The sequence below is a fragment of the Maudiozyma barnettii genome, assembly GCF_903064755.1.
Source record: "Maudiozyma barnettii strain CLIB 1767 genome assembly, contig: KABA2_06, whole genome shotgun sequence".
Classification (NCBI taxonomy): Eukaryota; Fungi; Ascomycota; class Saccharomycetes; order Saccharomycetales; family Saccharomycetaceae; genus Maudiozyma; species Maudiozyma barnettii.
In genome coordinates, this window is record NW_024545243.1 from 394,592 (window position 1) to 414,633 (window position 20,042).

The window sequence follows — 20,042 nt, forward strand, 5'->3', positions numbered from 1 at the left end:
TACAATAATAATATTAGTTCAGCAAATACTTCATGATATTTTATTGAAATATTTTATTTCAAAAGTTTTGATACTCTTCCCTCTACATTTTAATATTCTTATTTTTTTTTTTTCGTTGGCTTGTTCGAAACTTAGCTGTGAAGGGGCAAAAGAAAATTACTTATCACGTGCCCAAAATTATTTAAGGTGCCAAACATAAGGAAACTTGATGAATCCGCTATAACTATGACAATTAACCTTTGTTAGAATTATAACATTTTACACATCAAACTTTAGGTTAAGACTCATTTTAACTATAATACAGGTTGTAAAACTAAGTATATTTACTACTTGAAAAGAATTATAAAATCTCTCGTATCCATCGATATTGAAAAGGATTAACCACAGAAGTATTTTATTCAACCTCATCTCATTGAATTATGAACATCCTAGATTCACTCAAATATTATTTTGGTTTATATTGTTGTGATTATGGCGGAACAAACGATTTATTTATAAAAGTCAATGGCAACAGATTTAAGATAATAAGATTGTTGGCTGAAGGTGATCTGACATTCGTCTATCTATTGAAATCCCTCGATGAGACACTTTATAGGAATCGAAATTATTTTGCCCTTAAAAAAATTACATGTCCTTTTGGAGATATAGAAAGTGTATCCAATGCACTTCAGGAAATTGATTGTTACAAAACATTCCAAAATCCTTATATAGTTTCATGTTTAGACTCACAAATCATACAGGAAAATGATGGCTCTAAGACGGTTTACATTTTACTCCCCTATTTTAAATATGGTTCAATTCAAGAAACTATTAATAAGAACTTATTGGATGGTACCTATATTTCAGAACAGCAATGTATTCGCTTGACTATTGATATATGCACAGGGTTGATGTGCCTTCACGATCCCAAGAAAAGACCATATGAGGATATCGAAAGCAATTTTAATTCGTCTACAGCATTTAATACAACCGACGATACTGATGCCCTTTTGGCAGATACGCCTTTAGATGCATCTACTATCCAATCACATCCTAATCATGGAATTTCATATTCTCACAAAAACCTTAAACCATCTAACATTCTCATTTCAAATGATCATACACCAGTTATTGGTGATTTGAGTTCATGTTCTAAATCGGCCATTACATTTAGCACAGAAACTCAGTTAGAGACATTTAAAGAATGGGTATCGAGGAATTGTCAATTAGAATATGCAGCACCTGAATTGATGAATCCCAAAATGAATAGTACAATTGACACAAAAGTAGACGTTTGGTCTTTAGGCTGCACTTTATATAACTTGATGTTTGGTATATCACCATTCGAAAGAGAAGAACAATTGAATGGTACACCAAAACGTGCAGCGATTCAGACAGGGTCGTTTTCATTCCCACAACAAAGTAGGTATACACAAGGTTTACTTGATATTGTTAGTAAATGTATTACGGTTGACCCGGCACTAAGATATTCTGCAAAGGAATTATTAGAACAGTTAGCAATCTTACAGGTAAATACATAACTATTCGTATATTAACATTATTTGTCCTATTAAGGGACGTATATTGAATTCCTCGTATATTTTAATTAATGAAATTAGTAAATATATAGATATGTTTTTTAAAATTTTTTGATTTAAATATTAAAACGGTACTAAATTTCTACTTACAGTATACTTTTCGTAGCATTACAATGTACATATGAATTGCAAAAAATGATGATATTCCTTTTTGAATGATATTTTTGTTGTTTGTTTCATTACATCCTCCTTCTTTTCCCGACGGTAGCTTGGAAACCAGTCTTAATGGAAGAAACAGATCTGGTGGAACCACAACTCTTACAGACCAAGAAATACAATCTGTTAGATTGTTCTTTCTTTAGTTCAGTGTTAATACTCTTACAAGTCTTACAGGTAACGTATTCTAGGATATATCTTCTTAGAACGTTTTCCATTTGCTTAGATAAAAATTTACCCTTGATGACTAATCTCTTTTGACCATCGATAGAACCAGAAGTACCTAATTCGGCGAATAGATATTGAATCAAATGATCAGGAGATCTTTGTAATTTTTCAGAAATATCTTGGATATTGGAGAAAATGGTCTTCTTACCATCACGTAAACATACAGGTGGTGGAATTCTGAACTTTGGACCAGATCTATCACCAGCAAGTTCTGGGTTGTTAGCTCTTAATATGTTGAAAAATCTAGATAATAAATCAGAGTATGGGAGACCAGCCTCTTGTTGTGCGCTAGATTCAGGAGCCGGTGAACCTTCAACACCATCGGTAGAAATACCAGCTTTAGCTAGTTCTTTTTCGAAGTCATCAGCACTGACTGGTTCCTTACTCTTCTTTTTCTTTTTCTTTAAAGAAAGTTCCCCTAGTGCTTCAGAAACTTCGTCGACATCACCTTCAGCTGTTTCGGTGTCCTTGGATGTAGACTTGGACTTCTTCTTCTTCTTTTTCATACCAGAGAACAAATCGTCACTATTGGTAGTCTCAGTGGAGTCAGTAGCGGAGGCAGCATCAAAGTCTGGAGCAACCTTCTTGGATTTCTTCTTCTTCTTTAAAGTTGGGTCAAAACCTAGGTCATTTGCTAAATCGGATGACATCTTTGGTGGAGGATATATATGCAGTTGATCTCTTTAATCTAACAATATATATAAATTGGAAAAAAAACTTTAAACAAGCACTATCTAAGTAAGCAGATATATTTATATATACAGAAATAGATGTAATAGCTCAGCGTGCAACTTTATTACCTTTGCAATATCAAACTATAATTGTGATTTCCAAAGCATCATTGGCGTTCTCTGTATAATTTTTCACTTTTCCCATGAGAGGGACAATTCGTGTGAAATTTTTTTTTTTGGGTTCACTTTCCTCTACAACTCATTCTTTTGTTGGATGGTCTCTATCTCTGTCTCTCTATCCGATTAAGAAATGGGTAAAAATTTTCAGCGTCGTCCATCGTGATGTGCAGTCATCCTGAGTTAGGGTGTAAAATTTAGTCGAATCCCGAGATTTGTAGACGTTCTTTTAGGGTAGTTTCCATTTTTCACATTTTTTTGGTAGTATGAGAGCAGTTATTCCAACCAGCAAGATGTTAAAGTAGGGCAACTTTCATAGTTTTGGATTACTTTTTTGCCTTGTAAAAATGAATTTTGAAGTAATTCTACATAATAGCTTGACTAGCTGGTAGCCATAATATATTTTATATAGTTCGTTATTTATTTTTTTTGTTCTTGACAGTAAGAGCATTATCCTTTTACCGTGGTGCCCCAGGGTTCGGTTAACGTCACAAAAGACCAATAGGTCCAGGAAGAGCATTTCCTCATTTTCGTGAAAAGATATTTGAAAGCGTGCACTATCTAAATATAGGGCGTCATCAAAAAGGCGGTCCAAAAATAAGAATGTCTACACATTTTGGTATTCGATTACATTTTAAGCCCTAACTCAGGATGGCTGCACATAACGATTATCTTGGATAGAATAAGAAAGTAAAAAGGATTACTATATATGTTGTACAATCTATATGTCTGAATATGTATATAGATGCTGTATGAATGGATTTTAGGAGTGTTGATGTTATATGCATGTGGGAGAAGTCTTGTAAACAAAGTTTTACCTTGTTCAATTTTCTTCGATACTTAATTTAGCGGCCTGTTCATTTAAGATCTTTGTAGCTTCTTCAGTAACGTTTTCAATCTCTGTACCTGCTGTAATTTCAACATTATCTGTGGTAGCTGGGACATTATCAGATGTATTGTTTCCTTCGTCATCACTGTCGTCGTCACTTTCTGGTTCGACATCATATTTCTTTAAGAAGTATGTTTCGATCTCCTCCTTTCCATTGTTTTCTGCCTCAAAGATAGCATCATGACCGAATTTGTTTCTAATAAATGGATCAGTTTCAAAGTCATCACATAGATACGTAACAACATCAAGTTTCCCATTTAAGGAAGCCCAATGTAATGCTGTGTTCCCTGTTTCATTTTGTAAATTGATAAACTCTTTCTGTTCGGATTCAGGTACTAACGAAAGGATATATTTCACAGTATCTAAATGGCCATTGGCAGCAGCCATATGTAATGCTGATGATTGGGAGACAGAGTCCTTACAGGTTACTAGCATGGATGGGTCAATCAATGTTGTGAAGATCTCCTTCAGAGAGTCGACGTCGCCGGCTCTAGCATCTTGGATGATAGCATCTTGATCTTCTTGGTCTAGTGGTTCCTTATGCAATGTCATTTTAGTATAGAGATATATCCTCTTTTTTAATAAAAAACGATTGTATTTTTATATTTGATTTCTTAGTATTCGACTTTTGATCAAAAATATAATCATATCACATATGAAGTCAATTCTTTATTAAAACGTTTTACTTTTAACTGCAATGTCATTTCACTATGCCATCTATCATTGATTTTTGCGATGCCCTCTTCCTTCCAAGCTCTAATTGAAAAGAAAGACAATTTTCAATTTTTCTCTGCCAAAAAATTCATCATTTCTCGTTAAACGTGATATCATCTTGGACGGCAAGGTACCAGTAATATATTATATTAAATTTCTAACCTTCAGCTATTCTAACCACATCTTGAGAGTGCAATATATTTGTTGTTTTTAATTAATGCCGCTTAAATAACATGTTTGCAAGAGAGAGTAATACGTTCACCTCTGTTTTAATACCCTTGTTCTTTTACATGGGCAGGGCACACCTAACAGAAACCTTCTTTACTTGTTTTGCCTGCTAACTCCCTCGAGGAGACAGCCGCAAGCCATAGTCTGTCTCCGTGGGGGCCGCGTGGGACAATCCTTCAAGAATTTAAGGAGATCTTAAGGTTTAACGTGGGTAAGCATGTAAGAAGGGGACCAATTACTTCAGCGTAATTGACATAAACCGATATACGGGCCTGGTTATATAATAACAACTACTTACATATATATAAAGGGGCCTGGGACAAGGTTTACTTTAACTGTTTGTTGCTGTGTTTTATTTAACGATATTCTGTTGTTTGTTTCCTATTAATAAGTGATGATTAGTGTATTACAACAATTATATAAGCAAATAATATAAAATGGGTAACATGAAAGAGCATATATCGGAACGTTTCGATGCCAATAAAGAAAGTATGTATATTATAAGGGTGGTGTCTCCATTTTTAACGAAATGCAATTTTATTCCTTCTTTTTGGTTGAATAATTAACTAACAGTATATCTTACAATATATATCATTTTGTATGTTTCTAATGTAGAATTATCAAATGGGTTCGACGAAATCGATCTTTTGAAGTTAAAGGATAAAGTAAGGGGGTTAAAGGATGACATGCATAAAGTGTCCACAAATTTTTCTGATCGTGATTGGAAGATACATAATGGTCACATCGACAGTATCTTACAAGATATCGACTCTACATTGAAATTGAAAGAAGTAGGTATTAAAGCAGCTAATGTAGCTAAACAACCTTTGACAAAGATAAGTTCCATTCGTAGTAATCATTCAGCAGATGGTGAAACAGCTACTATTGGTGAACATTTCTCTAAATTCGGTGATGACTTAACTACTCGTAGAAAGAAGTTACAGCAAGATTTAGAAGACGGTACAAATATTTCTGTGCTAAGGACAAAAGTGGCTGGTCTAAGAGAAGACTTACATAAACATGCTCCAGATTTATCACCATACGAAGTTGAACTTCATAATAAACATATTGATAAATTGGTAAAAGATGTTGATGATAAATTGAAATTGTCTGGTACAAAGGATAAGGTATTTCAATTTGCCAAAACACCTATCTCGAGATTAAGTTCCAGAGGTGGTTCTGGAAAGGATAATGGTTTTGAACATCCAATCATTGATGGTAAAGCTACCTTTATGGATCTGGATTTTGTCCTATTAGATTCAAACAAAGTGTATAAGAGTCTTGAAAGATGTACTTTATCAAGTACAGATTATAATGATAAACCAAAGGCAGGGTCCCTAACAATTCAATATATTGAAAATTCTGTGATATCATTACAATCATTACCATTTAAAAATGGTAGTATATTCATATCTGATGCTTCTAATTGTGTCTTGGTTTTACACATGCCAAAGGATGACAAGGTTCAACTAAGATTGCACAACCTTTACAAGTGTAAAATGTTGATCCTTTGTGATGATTATCTATCATCGAAACAAACAGTCGTGATTGAAAATTGTAAAGAATGTATATTCCACCAATCTTCAGAAACACATTTAACCATTGAAAATTTTAATAATGTAACGAAATCCAAGCAAGTGGGAAATAATGAACAGTCTGAAAGTACAAATGATTATAAATTTGATGAATTCGATACTTACTTGGGTAATATTCAAAATTTAAAGCAACATTATGTACGTTAATTAATAATATCTATGTATTTATCATTATGTAAAAATATTTTTAAAAGAACACTATTAGTTATTATGAATATCTTATCGCCATCGATTGCATTGGTATTATTGATGTATAGATTGTCTAATATATATATATATATATATTTCGTTGTTGGTGATTTTGTTATTGAATAATTTCTCCCTGTTTGTTGTCATCCTTCCAGATTAGGAAATTTGTCAACAACAAACATTTCAGGGAAGATGAGACAAACCGAATCTGTTCACTAGCGAACAAGAAACAAAGAAAATGTATATTCTTGCTTAACTTCTTCGGAAATATTAATTGCAATAGTTACCAATTCTACAATAAGTTTTGACTGTGTGTTCCTATTTTTCTAATTAATTATTTTGTTTGTTTAATTCAGAACTTATATAATGTTTTAGATACTGAAAGACATACTTATATATACCAAAATTCAAAAGGTATCTAACTCCTAAACATCTCGTTCCCTAAAATACTGTAACTTTGTGATAGTGTTCAACAATTTAACCAAATATGGACTCATTACGTACATCACCAGTTTCGATAAAGTTAAGTCCCTTTATTGATCGATATGTTCAAAATGTAAACAATGAATCACCTATTCCTAATAAAAAAACATTATTACCATTATCTCCATCGAAGATGAATTTAGCATATAGTCCACCAGTGACGCCAATGAAGACAAAATCATCGAACTTTGCATCTCCTTTACAATTTAGTTCTTACGATGATAAGGAAAATTCAAAATCATTGAGCAGAAGTCCAGTTTTAAAGAACCTGCATGAATCTGCTATAATCCATTCTCCAGACCAAACATCCAGAAAGACTATTTCAACCCTAGAAGCAGTAGATTTAACAGCCTATTCTAGAACTGAAATCAAGTATTATGAATTTCTTTGTAGAGTAGCTGAAGAGAAAAGATGGATAGAAAATTTAATCGGTGAAACACTTCCATCAGAGATTGAACTTTGTTCTGGCGATTCCTTAAGAAATGGTGTTTATTTGGCACAAGTAACACAGGTTATAAATCCCCAATTAGCCCCATCTATTTTTCCAGCTGGTATGAAACTACAATTCAAACATACACAAAATATTAATACTTTTTTATCGTTAGTCGATCATGTTGGCGTTCCAGACTCCTTCAGATTTGAATTGCAAGATCTCTATAATAAAAAAGATATGCCACAAGTTATTGAGACCATACATATTTTGATAACGATGATAAATAGGAAGTGGCCCGGTAAGACATCAGATATTGAAAATTTATCTGGTAAAATACATTTTTCAAAGGAAGAACTAAGAAAATGTCAAAGAGAATGGCCAAGAATCAGGGACTTTAAATCATTGGCTTCGACCCAGATTTCTCCGTCAAAAGACAAATCAAATAACTTGTCTAGTCCAGGTTTAATACAAGACTTTTCAAAATTTGATCATTTGCAAAACAATAGCACTTTATCTCCACCTGTTACACCTACGAAGAGTAGAATATCACCGCAATTAAAAACACCAGTGGATAGTACTAGAGAAGATATTAAAGAAGTAACTAAAATACAGAATTTACGACAACCAGAAAGTTCAAAATTACCTATGGCAGAGCATAACTCAAATAACAAATATCTTTCTCCAACATTCAAATCTACTGATTTGAATACACCTCGATTGCAATATAGTCCCTTGAAAAACACAAGTCTTTCGTATTATTCTCCAACCATTTCCAATTATTTGACATATGATTCTGATTTTTATCTTAGGAGAAGTCAAAACAGGGCTACTGAGTTGCAGTATTATGACAATTATGGCTCCAACTATCCACAATACTCTCCAAAGAGAAAGCAAAAAATGACAGAACATGAATTTTTAGACCAAGTTATACAGATTCAAAATCACTGTAGAGCTGTGAATATGAGATTTGATTTGTTTATGCAAGACAGATTATTGAAATTGTTTGAAAGTAATATTTTGTCCTTCCAAGTTCATGCAAAAGGTGCAATTCTAAGGCGTGCATTTAACATTTCATGTAGGAAAGACCTAAAACCAGAAGTTGAAGATTGTATTTTGACTCTACAATCCATTATAAAAGGTAACAAGATGAGGTATACATATGACAAACTAAGGATAAAATGTATGAGAAATGAGTATATGATCACAAAACTGCAAGTTATGGTCAAAAGCTTCCAAATCAGGATTAAAACGAAAACGCAATTGCAAGATATATCCATTATAGGAAATCATCTGATACTCTTTCAATCTCAACTTCGGGGACTACAGGTAAGAAATGAACTCTTTGGGTCAAAATTTAACAATTATCACAGGCTCAAAAGTTTAGTTAAACTCCAAGCATTCATGAGAGGTAAATCAACTAGGCGTAATATAAAGATTACAAAAAAAAAAATAGATGTTTTAGATGTGCATAAACTGCAAAGTATTTTAAAGGCCTCAACTAAACGTCAACAATTAGGGAAATTAATCAAAACTCTATTTTTAAATGAGGGGAGTATCAATCAGCTTTCAGCTGTCATGATGGGAAACCATGTCCGTAAATCATTGCATTTAATACATTCTAAGGAGATGAGTGAAGGTTCAGAAATTTCTAAAATTCAAGGTGTTGTCCGTGGTATACTTGTCAGATATACATTGGATTTAGTCGATAGCATTATTGAAGACAATAAAATTAATGAATTTCAGGCCTTTTGTAAAGGTGCACAAGTTCGTTCAAAGCAAAGTAATAGGGAGACTATCTTTATTAAAAATGAAAAGTCCATCATCAAAATTCAAAGTTCTGTTAGAAAGCACTTACAGAGTATGGCATACCAAGAATTAATGGATTCCCCTAACCCATCATTATGGGCAGTTAAGAAATTCACATATTTATTAAATGGTTGTGGTACTATTGAAGGGGTCCAGAATTCTCTGGAAACATGTCAAGCATCCCTAGACGCTGAAAATCTGAGGAAACATAATACCCAAGGATTGTTAAGGGAACAACTTGAGATGTTCGAAATTCTTGAAAGTTATGGCTTGAATGGATCACTGCCCAAGACAGATTTTCTAAGTGATTTAAATGTTGCCAGTTCCAAATATTCTAACTTTGAGGATTTATTATATCTGTTACAGGTGAATCCATCTTATTGGAAAATAATGTATAAGCAAAATCCAGAATTTGTTGAAAATAATGTTTACCTGACTTTCACTACACTTAATAAGAAGATGGGAGATAGAGAAAAGACATATTATATTAGACTACTTTCTGAAGTTCTTCAATTCTCCATTTCAAACTATAAAACTATTTCTGATTTCCTAATTAGCTATGATCAGGGTTGGGAAAAGCAATTGAGATTATTCCTACAAAGAGAATATAGTGAAACAGTATCTCTAATTATGCCTTTGATAGAATTTGTCGATAACCCTAGAACAGATTTCGAAAGAAATCCTTATCATCTTTATGAGAAGTTGCATCATTGTCAAGTTCCAAATGGTATATCCCCAATAGATGACCCTGGTGTGAAAAATGCATTTATTAGCAATCTAAAAAATATCTGGCACTCTGTTGAACTGGTTGCTGATATTTATACTAGACAGTTTGAGAATATTCCTGTTGAAGTAAGGTTCCTATGTACTAAAATATTTGGTTTCGCAGCTGATAAAAATGCGGATGAGGTAGACTCTATAAGATCTGTATCAAAGGTATTGATTGACTGTTTCATTGGTGAATACCTTGAAAATTTGCAGCATTATGGTTTTACTCATCACAGTGAAACACAAACAAAAGCAAAGGTTGAAACAGTTTTAGGTGCAGTTCGAACTGTTTTCGAAATGAGAAAATTTGAGGGGTATCTTGATCCACTGAATCAATATGCAGAAGAAATAAAACCACACATTAAGAATATTATGTACAATGTAATGCTTGAACCCGAATATGAACAACAAGGGGACAGATTAATCTATAAAGACATGGTTTCAAAACCTCCTCGTCTTGAAATCCTGGCAGAAAAAGCAAAGGAAATATATGAGAAATTTATTGAACATAGCAACTCATTTCCAGATAAAGACATAATCCAGGATATTTTAAAAGTAGACTCAAATTGGAAGTCCTTCCCTAAATCTGGGCGTATTTATCTCCAATTAAATGCATCGGTCTATAGGTTCTTAGTTTCTGATGACCAAATGAGGAAATTGTACGATCAAGTGAAACGAGCAATAATTTATATGACACAAATTGAAGAGGTGGATACAAATTTGTATGATCTTGTTGTTAGCAATGTTCTTCCAAAAGATGAGCCATTGTTTAAGAAGTTTCTAGATCAAAATAGAATTATCCAAAGAGATCCATTAATTAAAAATTTGGATCCATGTACCTATTTTAAGTTGAAAAATTTTACGCTAAAGAAAATCCATGATCTTGAAAGTGCAGCTGTAATGAGTAGTACAGATAACAAACTCCAGAATTTGTTAAATGATATTGCCAATACTATTAAAAATCCAAACTACGCGATTGATTATGTTACGCAAGAGTTAGGTACTACACGTATTACATTAAAGCAGCTCTCTCAAATGAATCAGGATGATAATCAAAAACTAAACGGCTTAAAACAAGCAGTTCAAAATGTTATTCGAAGCTCTCAAAAATCACACAATTATTTACCTGCCACTAAAGGAACTTTTGGAAATTTGAAGAACGCTTACAAGAATCTTCAACATAAAAGTGGTACAGAATTGAGCGGTTTGAAATTTAAGTGGACAACGAGACAATTGTATGAGAGAGGTGTAGTCACATCAATTGACAGTGAAAAATTAGGTGAACAAACAATTAAGGTATTTGGTTCAAGTGGTCCAAAATTTCCTGATATTTTGTTTAAGATGTCAACCTCAGACGGTGCCAGATATGGAATTCAAATGATTGATAAGAGAAAATCAACAGAAAATAAGCACAGTGAAGTCGTGGATTCGTTTACATTTGTTGCCTTAATTAAGAGTCAAGCAGGTGAAAAGGTGAAGAACTGGAATATTTTGAATTCCAAAGTAACTGTGGATACTTCGAAACTATTGAAATTGGTAGTTGACACATTCCTTTCTTAAAATAACTCTCTGAGGGTGATTGATCCGTCAGTTTCATATATATTAATATATAATATCCAAAACATAGACAATTTTTATTATGATTTAACTTATATATCTTTATAGGTCCTACATCACACTTTTGAAGAAACGAAGCACTGACAGAAGTCTTCTTGGTAATGTAGAGTTAAACACTAATTAAGAGCTATTATGAAATGAATGAGTTAGTAAGACTCTTGTTTTCTCTTTATTGAACTATTTATTTTAAATTACATATCATATTTTGAGTCATAAAAATGATGAGAAGCCGAGAAATATTAACGGCCAAACAGACCTAGGAAACCACGCTTCTTGGCAGGTTGATCATCTGGAGTATTTTGTTCACCATCAAGGTTCTTCTTTTCTACAGTCTCATTATATTTGGTCTTTGCATTAACATCCTCTTCGTATTCGATGTAATTAAATGCTAAATCAAATAGAGTTGGCTTAGCTCCAACAGGTTTGACAATAGGTCTTAGAGGGAATAAATTGTTTAGATGAACATCACTTGGTTTCACAGATATTGAATCAATCTTCTCTATAACAGTAGGTTGATATTTTTGAACAATATACGAAGTATTCAGTTCTTTTTCATATTCAGCCAAAGCAATAACACTCTTCCACCCAGTCTTAATCATGTCATCTAATTTAGCTAATGCTTGTTCAGTTAGCAATTCCTCAGGCAAATTTATCAACGGAGTGTTTTTTTGAACTTGTAATTTTCCTTGTAAAGTTTGGTATGAGTGTACATAAATAGCAAGTGATTCTCTATATTTACCCTTCGATTGGTATAAAGATGCTAAGCAACCAGCATTTAAATACAGTTGGAAATAGTCCATAGATAGTTCTAATTGAAAAATCAGTTCATCATCAGAGTATATACCAGGTAGTTCAGTAACCTCTTTTAAATAACTCTTCAAATTTTTGACAATACGTTCGATTTCCTTGTATTTTGTTAATTTAGATGACATAGAAGAACCTAATTTTTCCCATTGTTTCCATAACTTATTAAATAACGAAGCATCACGAGAAATAGAAGTAAAAATTGTTTGGAACTTAATGTAAGCTAGTAAAATCTCTTCGTTTTCCTCATTATCTATATTTTCATCACCTTCGACATCCATTTCATCACCAACTTGACGTGCCATCCGGTCATGTTGTTTACTTAGAATGGCCTCCCATTTAGACAGTTTGGAACTATAATCAGCAATGTCTTTGATTTGAACAACTGAAACATCATTAATTAATTGAGCAATTTGGTTATCTTTAATTTTACAGTTAAAAGCTCTCCATTCGATCTTATTGTTAACAGGTCCCTTTTCCATTTCGACATCTTCAAGCTTTGTTATGTAACCATTTTTGAACAATAAACTAGCCAATTCGTCATTAGTATCTCTTTCTGCCTCTACAATCTTGCTAACAAAATTATGAACATCAACAGCGGATGTAATACCCTCACCATATTGGGTCAAAGTATATTCATATCTGGTGTTTAAATAATCGATAATGTCAGTTGGTAATATTTGTTTGTCTTTTAAAAATGCACATGCAGCTAAAGCTAGAGCTAGTTCCTTAGTTATCAATTTATTGTTCTTAGTCTTAACTTTTTTCCCAAATATCAAATATTCAGCATGGACAATTTTGGCGTAGGCAAGATATTGCGCACGAGTGATCCATTGACCTTCGTTTTGTGTTATCTTAAGGAGATTTTGAGATGTCTTGTAGGCCTTCTTCAATCTGGTTTCTAGCAATTTCTGTTCACCACCTTTTGGTTTCCCTCTTTGACGGATTCTGAGTTTGATGGCCTCTGCAAAGGAAAGATCTCTTTCGGAATGCATTAAGACCAAAGCACCGAATAATTTGTTCTTCTTGTCATAATCATCAGATGTGATCTTGGAGTACTTTTCTTTGGCGCTATATTTTCTGGTATCCTTAGTAACTATCTTACAACGATGTCTTAGATGTCTCAATTTCACGTTTAATTTATCGTGATATTTACTGAAATCAGACTCTGTCTCAACAAATTGTTCAATACGAGAACCATACGTAGCAGCAATTGGTGAATAGACAACCATATTTGACACAAATAGTTGCAGATAATTGGCTTGGTTTGCTGTATTTATTCTCAAATTCTATATAAGATTTTAAACGAGTTCAATTTTTTATACAACTTATACTAAAAAATGCACATATTTTGCCCATTTCAATTCCAAAATCTCACTACCCTTCCCTTTGCATTCATCTTCTTGGATTTAATCTTTCTCATTCGCTTTGAGTTTCGAAATCTTTGAAACTTCCACAGCCGGCAACAACAAAATAAAATAAATTTCAAAAACTGAAAAATTTTTGGTTTACGATTCTTTAAATTGTCCGTACAAATAAGTAGCAATGGACGTCATCTGGGACGAACTGGACAGGTAATCAAGTAAAGATTTCGAGTTAACCATCGACTACCAATCTAACTTCGCAACAATTATAAAGGTTATCAGATCGGATTGAGATTCTGAAAGATTTAGGCTTGTCAAAATTGATTTTAGGTTGATAAAGGTATCGAAAGGACGTCATCTGAGAAAAGTAAACTAACTTTCTTAGGTAGGACAGAGTGCGAAAGTTAAAGGTTGATATTAATTGAGTTTAAGTCATAAAATGACTAGTTCACATTATTATAAATTGCTGATATGTGCAGTTGGTATATACGCAAGTTTTCTCACGTGGGCATTAGTGCAAGAGCCTTTGACTACAAGAGTATGGCCAGTTTCCAATGAACAATTTCAATTTCCAAATATTATTGCCATATCTCAGGCATCTGTAGCGATGGCAATAGGTTATATCTACTTAAGCTTTAGGAAAGTAGATTATCATGTATTTGATTTGATTAGAGACCATTACAAACAGCTCCTAATGATTTCGTTTACTCAAAGTACATCCACACCTTTGGCGACGTACTCGTTAAAACAAGTTGATTATTTGACCTACATGTTGGCCAAATCATGTAAGATGATCCCTGTCTTATTGGTTCATTTGTTACTTTACCGTACACCAATAGAAAACCAAAAGAAAATTGTAGCTATCTTGGTTAGTTTAGGTGTCACAATATTTACAATAGGAGGTTCCCAAAACAAGAAGAAATCTAGTCAAAGGACAAGCGGTTCATATTATGGATTTATATTATTGGCGGCAAGTTTATTCATGGATGGTGTGACTAATGCAACGCAAGATAAGATGTTGAAGACTGCAGGATCTAAGAAGGATACAAAGAAAGACCAAAAGTCAAATAAGAAAATTACTGGACCACATCTTATGTTCTCCTTAAATTTATTTATTATCTTATGGAATATATTTTATCTGACACTTATTGATAGAAAACAAATGAATCAAGCTCTCAGTCTCCTAAAGTCAGATCCCGATATTTTATCATATTTGGTAGTATATGCTGTGTGCGGTGCTATTGGTCAGTGTTTTATCTTCTATACACTTGAATCTTTTGGTTCTTTGCAACTGATTATGATCACAGTAACAAGGAAGATGATATCAATGTTGTTGAGTATTGCTATATTTGGTAAGACTGTTAATTATACGCAATGGTTTGGTATATTTATTGTATTTGCAGGTATTACCTGGGAAGCTACAAATAAAAGAAGTGCATCCTCCGCTCAAGTAAAGCCAAAAGGAGATATAAAGAAAACACAATAATTGCAATCTTGATTATCATGAATTGCTAGTAACGCGAATCAAGTTTATACTTGTGGGTGCATCATACACAATTAGACATCAGGTTCGTATAATAACGACAAATTGTTAATTATATAAGTATTTATATACACATTTATAGAATTATATCTGCATTTAGAAAAAAAATAAAAGTGATTCTTACGAAGTCTCATCAAATGAAATACTTTCGTCCTCGAGCATGGACTTGTTTAACCGTTTTCTCAATATAGGATCATAGGCATAAATATATAAACCTTTGACCCCTCTTGTTAGTAAAACGTTCAAACTATTTAGAATAATTTGTACTTTTACAGTATCTGGATTTAAAATATTCTTTTTTTTTGTAAATCCAGCACGATCATCATATAATTCTGGTTTTATTTTGAGACAATCATTAACTGAATCATATCCGATTGATCTTCCCAATATCACAGCTGCATAATTTAAATCAAAACCTTGGATGGTGTAGACACTTCCTACTTCATCAATGGAATCAGCTCGTTCACTCCATGGCAATGCAGCTCGTGGCTGATAACGATCCCATCTTACCCTAAAATTTTTCCCACATTCAACAAAATAATCCTTACCATCTAACCTATATGGGAAATCATATGTACATAATACTCTACATTGACCGAATTCTTCATTTTTTAATTTTAAGGCTTCATACATTTCACCACAATCATTCCAAATTTTAAAATCATATTTAACAGAATCTTTATTGTTGTTTTTGTCATTTGTCTCAACATAGTCCTCTTTCATACTTTTTGGAAAGTCTGGAATCTTGGCGTCTTCACTGATTGTCTTTATCCAATTCAAAACATCTGGAGGTGCAGCAACTCTAAACTGTTTTTCTAATCTTTCGTGATACCTCCTAGCTTCTGGGACTATATTCTCAATAACACTTATATCCGAACCATTTTTTAATTTTCCATCCCAGTAACATCCCATTCTCAGAGATTGTTTTGGGTCATATACCACAATTAGAACTTTTGTCAATGCTAAAAGTTCTACCATATGATTATCCCCATAGAATTTCTTAAAGGGGTCCTTTGATGTCGCCAACAGATGTGCTTCATCCACAACAATTATGTCTACCAATGTATTATCCTTTAATAATTTGTTTATTAGAGATGTCGGTCTCTCTAATGAACTTCTCTTAATATATTTGAATTGTTTACAAATTCTAATGTAAAGCTTTAACATTTCAGGATGATTGACAACCAAATAATTCTTTGTACCAACGAAAACATCGTTGTGATCTTCATTCTCAGTGGATAATCTTTCAAAGTCATTAAATAAAGAATTCAAAACGACAGATTTCCCAGTACCGGCATCACCATGAATTGCAAAGAATCCTGGAGAATGTTCAGTTGTTTTCTTAGCGTTATACCTAATCAATTGTTTACGAGTAAATCCTATAATCTTGTCTTTCAGTTTTTGTTGTTCATGTGACAGTTTTACGTTGGTCAATTTATCCATTGCAGCCGATTCAATCTGTTGAACATCGTTCTTTTTGGCTCTTTTAAACTTAGGTGCCTCCTTTTTGGTTGTATAGGTTCGATCCAATGTCATTGTTATTCTTTTAATTGATATATATGATACTCGTCTCATATGGATCAATTAGAAGAAGTAAAAAATATACACATTGCCAACTTCTATATGTATACATATCCTTTTTTATTTGAGTTTCGTATCTCTTGCATTGCAATATTTATTCATATTTTTCCGAGTTACGTTATTTGCAGCAATGAAAACAAATGTTACGTTATATATTCCGATCGAATGCCAAAAAAAAAAGTAATATATCACCGTTGCAACACCCCCCATGTATATCTGCCTTCGAACGTTGATATCTCTTGTTCAACTACCAGTACCGAACTTTAATTGCTAGAAAGTAATTATTCAATAATTTTTAAAATAAAATAAAATAAAATAAAAATAAACTTTCCAAACTGATTAAAAAACCAATGAGAAATATATATTATGACCTATACTCTCAACGCAACAAAAGAAGTTTATACGTGTAAAAGATCGTAACCATAATCGTAGCCATGAAAATATAAAGCCAAACGGAACCTAAAGATGGCAAACTTAGAAGAATATTGCTGATCCTTCTCCACCACCATAATTTTCTCCAAAAGAAGAAGCCTAACCGCTCAGCTCTATATCTATCTATCAATATAATATATGCTCTCCAACCACCAAAACAATCTCGCTTCTCCGCAAATTTTCTGTTTCTTCCGCGCTGAAAGATTCGTTCTTCTCCCTTTTTTGAAACTGCCAAAAGCTGGGAAGAAACAGCCGCGACAAACAACACGAAAACCGAAGCAACTCAGAGATGAGAGAAGTCCCCCTCCCAAGCACGGAGAGAGCGAAAAAGTCCAGGTAAGTAGGAGAATAACAGCTAGAAAGGGATTGGAGTGGGGCTTCACAGGCGTCCCTCCATACAAGGAGGTAGGAAGGGGGGAAACAAGATCGATAACTAAAAGACAATGATAGAATTGGTTGTTATTGTTTTACGTTTCCTTCTTTAAGAAGGCGTAAGGGATGAATAAGATTAACCATTAATAGACATATTAGTATAAGAATCCTCCAGCTCTATTCTGCTTTTATTTTGTTCTGTGTTGTATTTTTTCTTCAAATAAGGAATCCAAGAAAGTTTAAACTCTGATGGAAATTGAAGAAAAAATATTTATTGAAGGATCAAAATATAAGACTACTTGGCTTATTTATTTACTTATTTATATTATTAATAACTGACAACTCATAGGAATAAGAGAGAGAAAAGCTTTTTATTTTGTTAGGATACTAAAACGGTATATATTGGACAGTTCAGTTATCTTCACTCATTTTTATTATCACATAACCTTCAGCATATAAAAAGGTTTTACCGAACTTCGTTCTGACATAAATTTATTATAGTGCAGTTGCATTTTGCAATAGTTACCCATATTTTCATCAAGGATAATATTTATATATATATATCAATATATCAATATATCCTGACCCTTCAATTGTAACATCAGGTTTATTTTAATAATAGCCAATTATTTTTGTTCTAGATGGATCCATTTCATTCTTCAAAGAGAAGTTCAGTATCATTCGGCGGAACCACTGCTAGAACAACCACTTATCCAAATACATTTGAATATAGTCCTATGGATAACCTTCAATATGACACTCCTGGACATGACAATAATGACGATCTTAATGGTACTTATGATACGTATGACAATACACCTAATAATGCGAATAATAACAATACGGCTTTCTACACCAACCGATCACCAATGTATTCTCCTTTAGATTACTCAAGGACAATGACTTCTCCTGGCCATTCTAATAATACTTCAAATAGTAACAGTTTTATGGCACCCCCAGGTTTTTCAACATTACAACAGCATCAATCTAGAGCATATAATATGATATCTAATAATAATAGTAATAGCCCCATGGTTGCGAATAAAAATATAGTATGTGAATGGGAATCTACAGCTCCATTATATGCAATGGATTGGAGTATGGATGATTTAATTTGTTTAGGTTCTTATAAGGAGGACTCTAGGAATAAATTACAAATAATTAGATCCACAGACCAATTGAATTGGGATAAAGTGTCGGAATGTGCAACAACGTATCCAGTAAGTAAAGTACAATGGTTACCAAATAATTTAAGACCAAGACAATTGGCTACATGTTCAGATTCCCTAAGGATATGGTCTCTAAATGATTCTGATGGTAGTCTACAGGAACAAATCAACCTATCCCTTTGCAAATACAATAAACAACATAGCCATTCTCTAGATATAACATCAGCAGATTCAACAAATAGAATACTAGGGAGTTTACCTCCAATCACCTCATTTGACTGGAACCCAATCGAAACTAACTTAATAATATCTTGTTCCATTGATACTACATGTATTGTATGGGATTTAAATAGTTCAAATTTTGTTAAGACACAACTTATAGCACACGATAGTGAGGTCTACGATGTACGTTTCCTTACAAAATCTACACAGATATTCGCAAGTTGTGGTGGAGATGGTAGTGTACGTGTATTTGATTTGAGATCATTAGCACATTCCACCATCATTTATGAACCAACTGCAAATGTTGCGCATCCTGATTTGGATGATCCAACACAACAAAACCATGCATTATTGAGATTAGAACCTTCACCATCCGATCCAAATATTCTCGCCACATTTGTTTGTGATTCAAATTCGATTATAATCTTAGACATGAGAAACCCAGAATCCCCCGTCTTGACTCTAGAAGGACATAGTGGTACCATTAATCAAATAAAATGGCATCCAACAAAGAGAAATATCTTGATGTCCTGTGGTGATGATTGTCAGGTGTTGTGTTGGGATCTAAATAAGTATTTGGAGACAGGTACGCCAACAACTGCAGCATCTGATTCCGATGGACAAACGCCAATGTTGAATAAGAATTCGCAAGAGCAAGATATCGATATGTCGGGAGATAATAAAAAAGTGAATATGCCAGATTTTTATTATTCCAGCGGAACTGAAGAAGTTAATAATATTGCCTGGAGGCCAGATGATGGCAATTGGTTAGGGACTGTGAGTGGTAAGACATTCAAGAATATAAGAGTGCATTAAGCAGATAAATTTTATATGTGTGTATATTTGTACATGTTGTATATATCATAAAAGAAAAAGTTTTTCTTCGATAAATAAAAGTTTTGTTTAAAGATAGTAATCTTATTAAAAGAGGTTGTTGTTTTTTTGTTAAGATTTTGTTTTTTTATCTGTTTGTAACAAGAACATAAACCCTATTTTTCTTACTAAATGTAAACAAAAACGAAAA

At 33.1% G+C, this 20,042-nt stretch overlaps 9 protein-coding genes across 9 annotated transcripts; 5 read left to right on the forward strand and 4 right to left on the reverse strand.

Annotated features, from left to right (window-relative positions):
- Positions 1 to 419: 419 nt before the first annotated feature.
- On the forward strand, positions 420 to 1,520 carry ENV7 (putative serine/threonine protein kinase ENV7; the record flags this gene model as incomplete). The annotated part of the gene is made up of 1 exon (XM_041551286.1): positions 420 to 1,520. One exon carries the CDS (start codon positions 420 to 422, stop codon positions 1,518 to 1,520), a length of 1,101 nt encoding a protein of 366 aa, XP_041407220.1.
- A 236-nt stretch (positions 1,521 to 1,756) lies between these two features.
- SUI3 (translation initiation factor eIF2 subunit beta) lies at positions 1,757 to 2,611 on the reverse strand (the record flags this gene model as incomplete). Its single annotated transcript, XM_041551287.1, has 1 exon — positions 1,757 to 2,611. One exon carries the CDS (start codon positions 2,609 to 2,611, stop codon positions 1,757 to 1,759), a length of 855 nt encoding a protein of 284 aa, XP_041407221.1.
- Positions 2,612 to 3,632: 1,021 nt separating this feature from the next.
- On the reverse strand, positions 3,633 to 4,250 carry YAR1 (Yar1p; the record flags this gene model as incomplete). Its single annotated transcript, XM_041551288.1, has 1 exon — positions 3,633 to 4,250. One exon carries the CDS (start codon positions 4,248 to 4,250, stop codon positions 3,633 to 3,635), a length of 618 nt encoding a protein of 205 aa, XP_041407222.1.
- An 836-nt stretch (positions 4,251 to 5,086) lies between these two features.
- CIN2 (GTPase-activating protein CIN2) lies at positions 5,087 to 6,382 on the forward strand (the record flags this gene model as incomplete). The annotated part of the gene is made up of 2 exons (XM_041551289.1): positions 5,087 to 5,129; positions 5,256 to 6,382. The coding sequence occupies 2 exons, from the start codon at positions 5,087 to 5,089 to the stop codon at positions 6,380 to 6,382; spliced, it is 1,170 nt and encodes a 389-aa protein (XP_041407223.1).
- Positions 6,383 to 6,911: 529 nt separating this feature from the next.
- IQG1 (Iqg1p) lies at positions 6,912 to 11,474 on the forward strand (the record flags this gene model as incomplete). Its single annotated transcript, XM_041551290.1, has 1 exon — positions 6,912 to 11,474. The coding sequence occupies one exon, from the start codon at positions 6,912 to 6,914 to the stop codon at positions 11,472 to 11,474; it is 4,563 nt and encodes a 1,520-aa protein (XP_041407224.1).
- Positions 11,475 to 11,770: 296 nt separating this feature from the next.
- Positions 11,771 to 13,567, reverse strand: SRP68 (signal recognition particle subunit SRP68; the record flags this gene model as incomplete). The annotated part of the gene is made up of 1 exon (XM_041551291.1): positions 11,771 to 13,567. The coding sequence occupies one exon, from the start codon at positions 13,565 to 13,567 to the stop codon at positions 11,771 to 11,773; it is 1,797 nt and encodes a 598-aa protein (XP_041407225.1).
- A 571-nt stretch (positions 13,568 to 14,138) lies between these two features.
- On the forward strand, positions 14,139 to 15,185 carry HUT1 (UDP-galactose transporter HUT1; the record flags this gene model as incomplete). Its single annotated transcript, XM_041551292.1, has 1 exon — positions 14,139 to 15,185. The coding sequence occupies one exon, from the start codon at positions 14,139 to 14,141 to the stop codon at positions 15,183 to 15,185; it is 1,047 nt and encodes a 348-aa protein (XP_041407226.1).
- Positions 15,186 to 15,362: 177 nt separating this feature from the next.
- On the reverse strand, positions 15,363 to 16,817 carry KABA2_06S04180 (uncharacterized protein; the record flags this gene model as incomplete). Its single annotated transcript, XM_041551293.1, has 1 exon — positions 15,363 to 16,817. The coding sequence occupies one exon, from the start codon at positions 16,815 to 16,817 to the stop codon at positions 15,363 to 15,365; it is 1,455 nt and encodes a 484-aa protein (XP_041407227.1).
- A 1,451-nt stretch (positions 16,818 to 18,268) lies between these two features.
- KABA2_06S04202 (uncharacterized protein) lies at positions 18,269 to 19,834 on the forward strand (the record flags this gene model as incomplete). Its single annotated transcript, XM_041551294.1, has 1 exon — positions 18,269 to 19,834. One exon carries the CDS (start codon positions 18,269 to 18,271, stop codon positions 19,832 to 19,834), a length of 1,566 nt encoding a protein of 521 aa, XP_041407228.1.
- Positions 19,835 to 20,042: the final 208 nt, after the last annotated feature.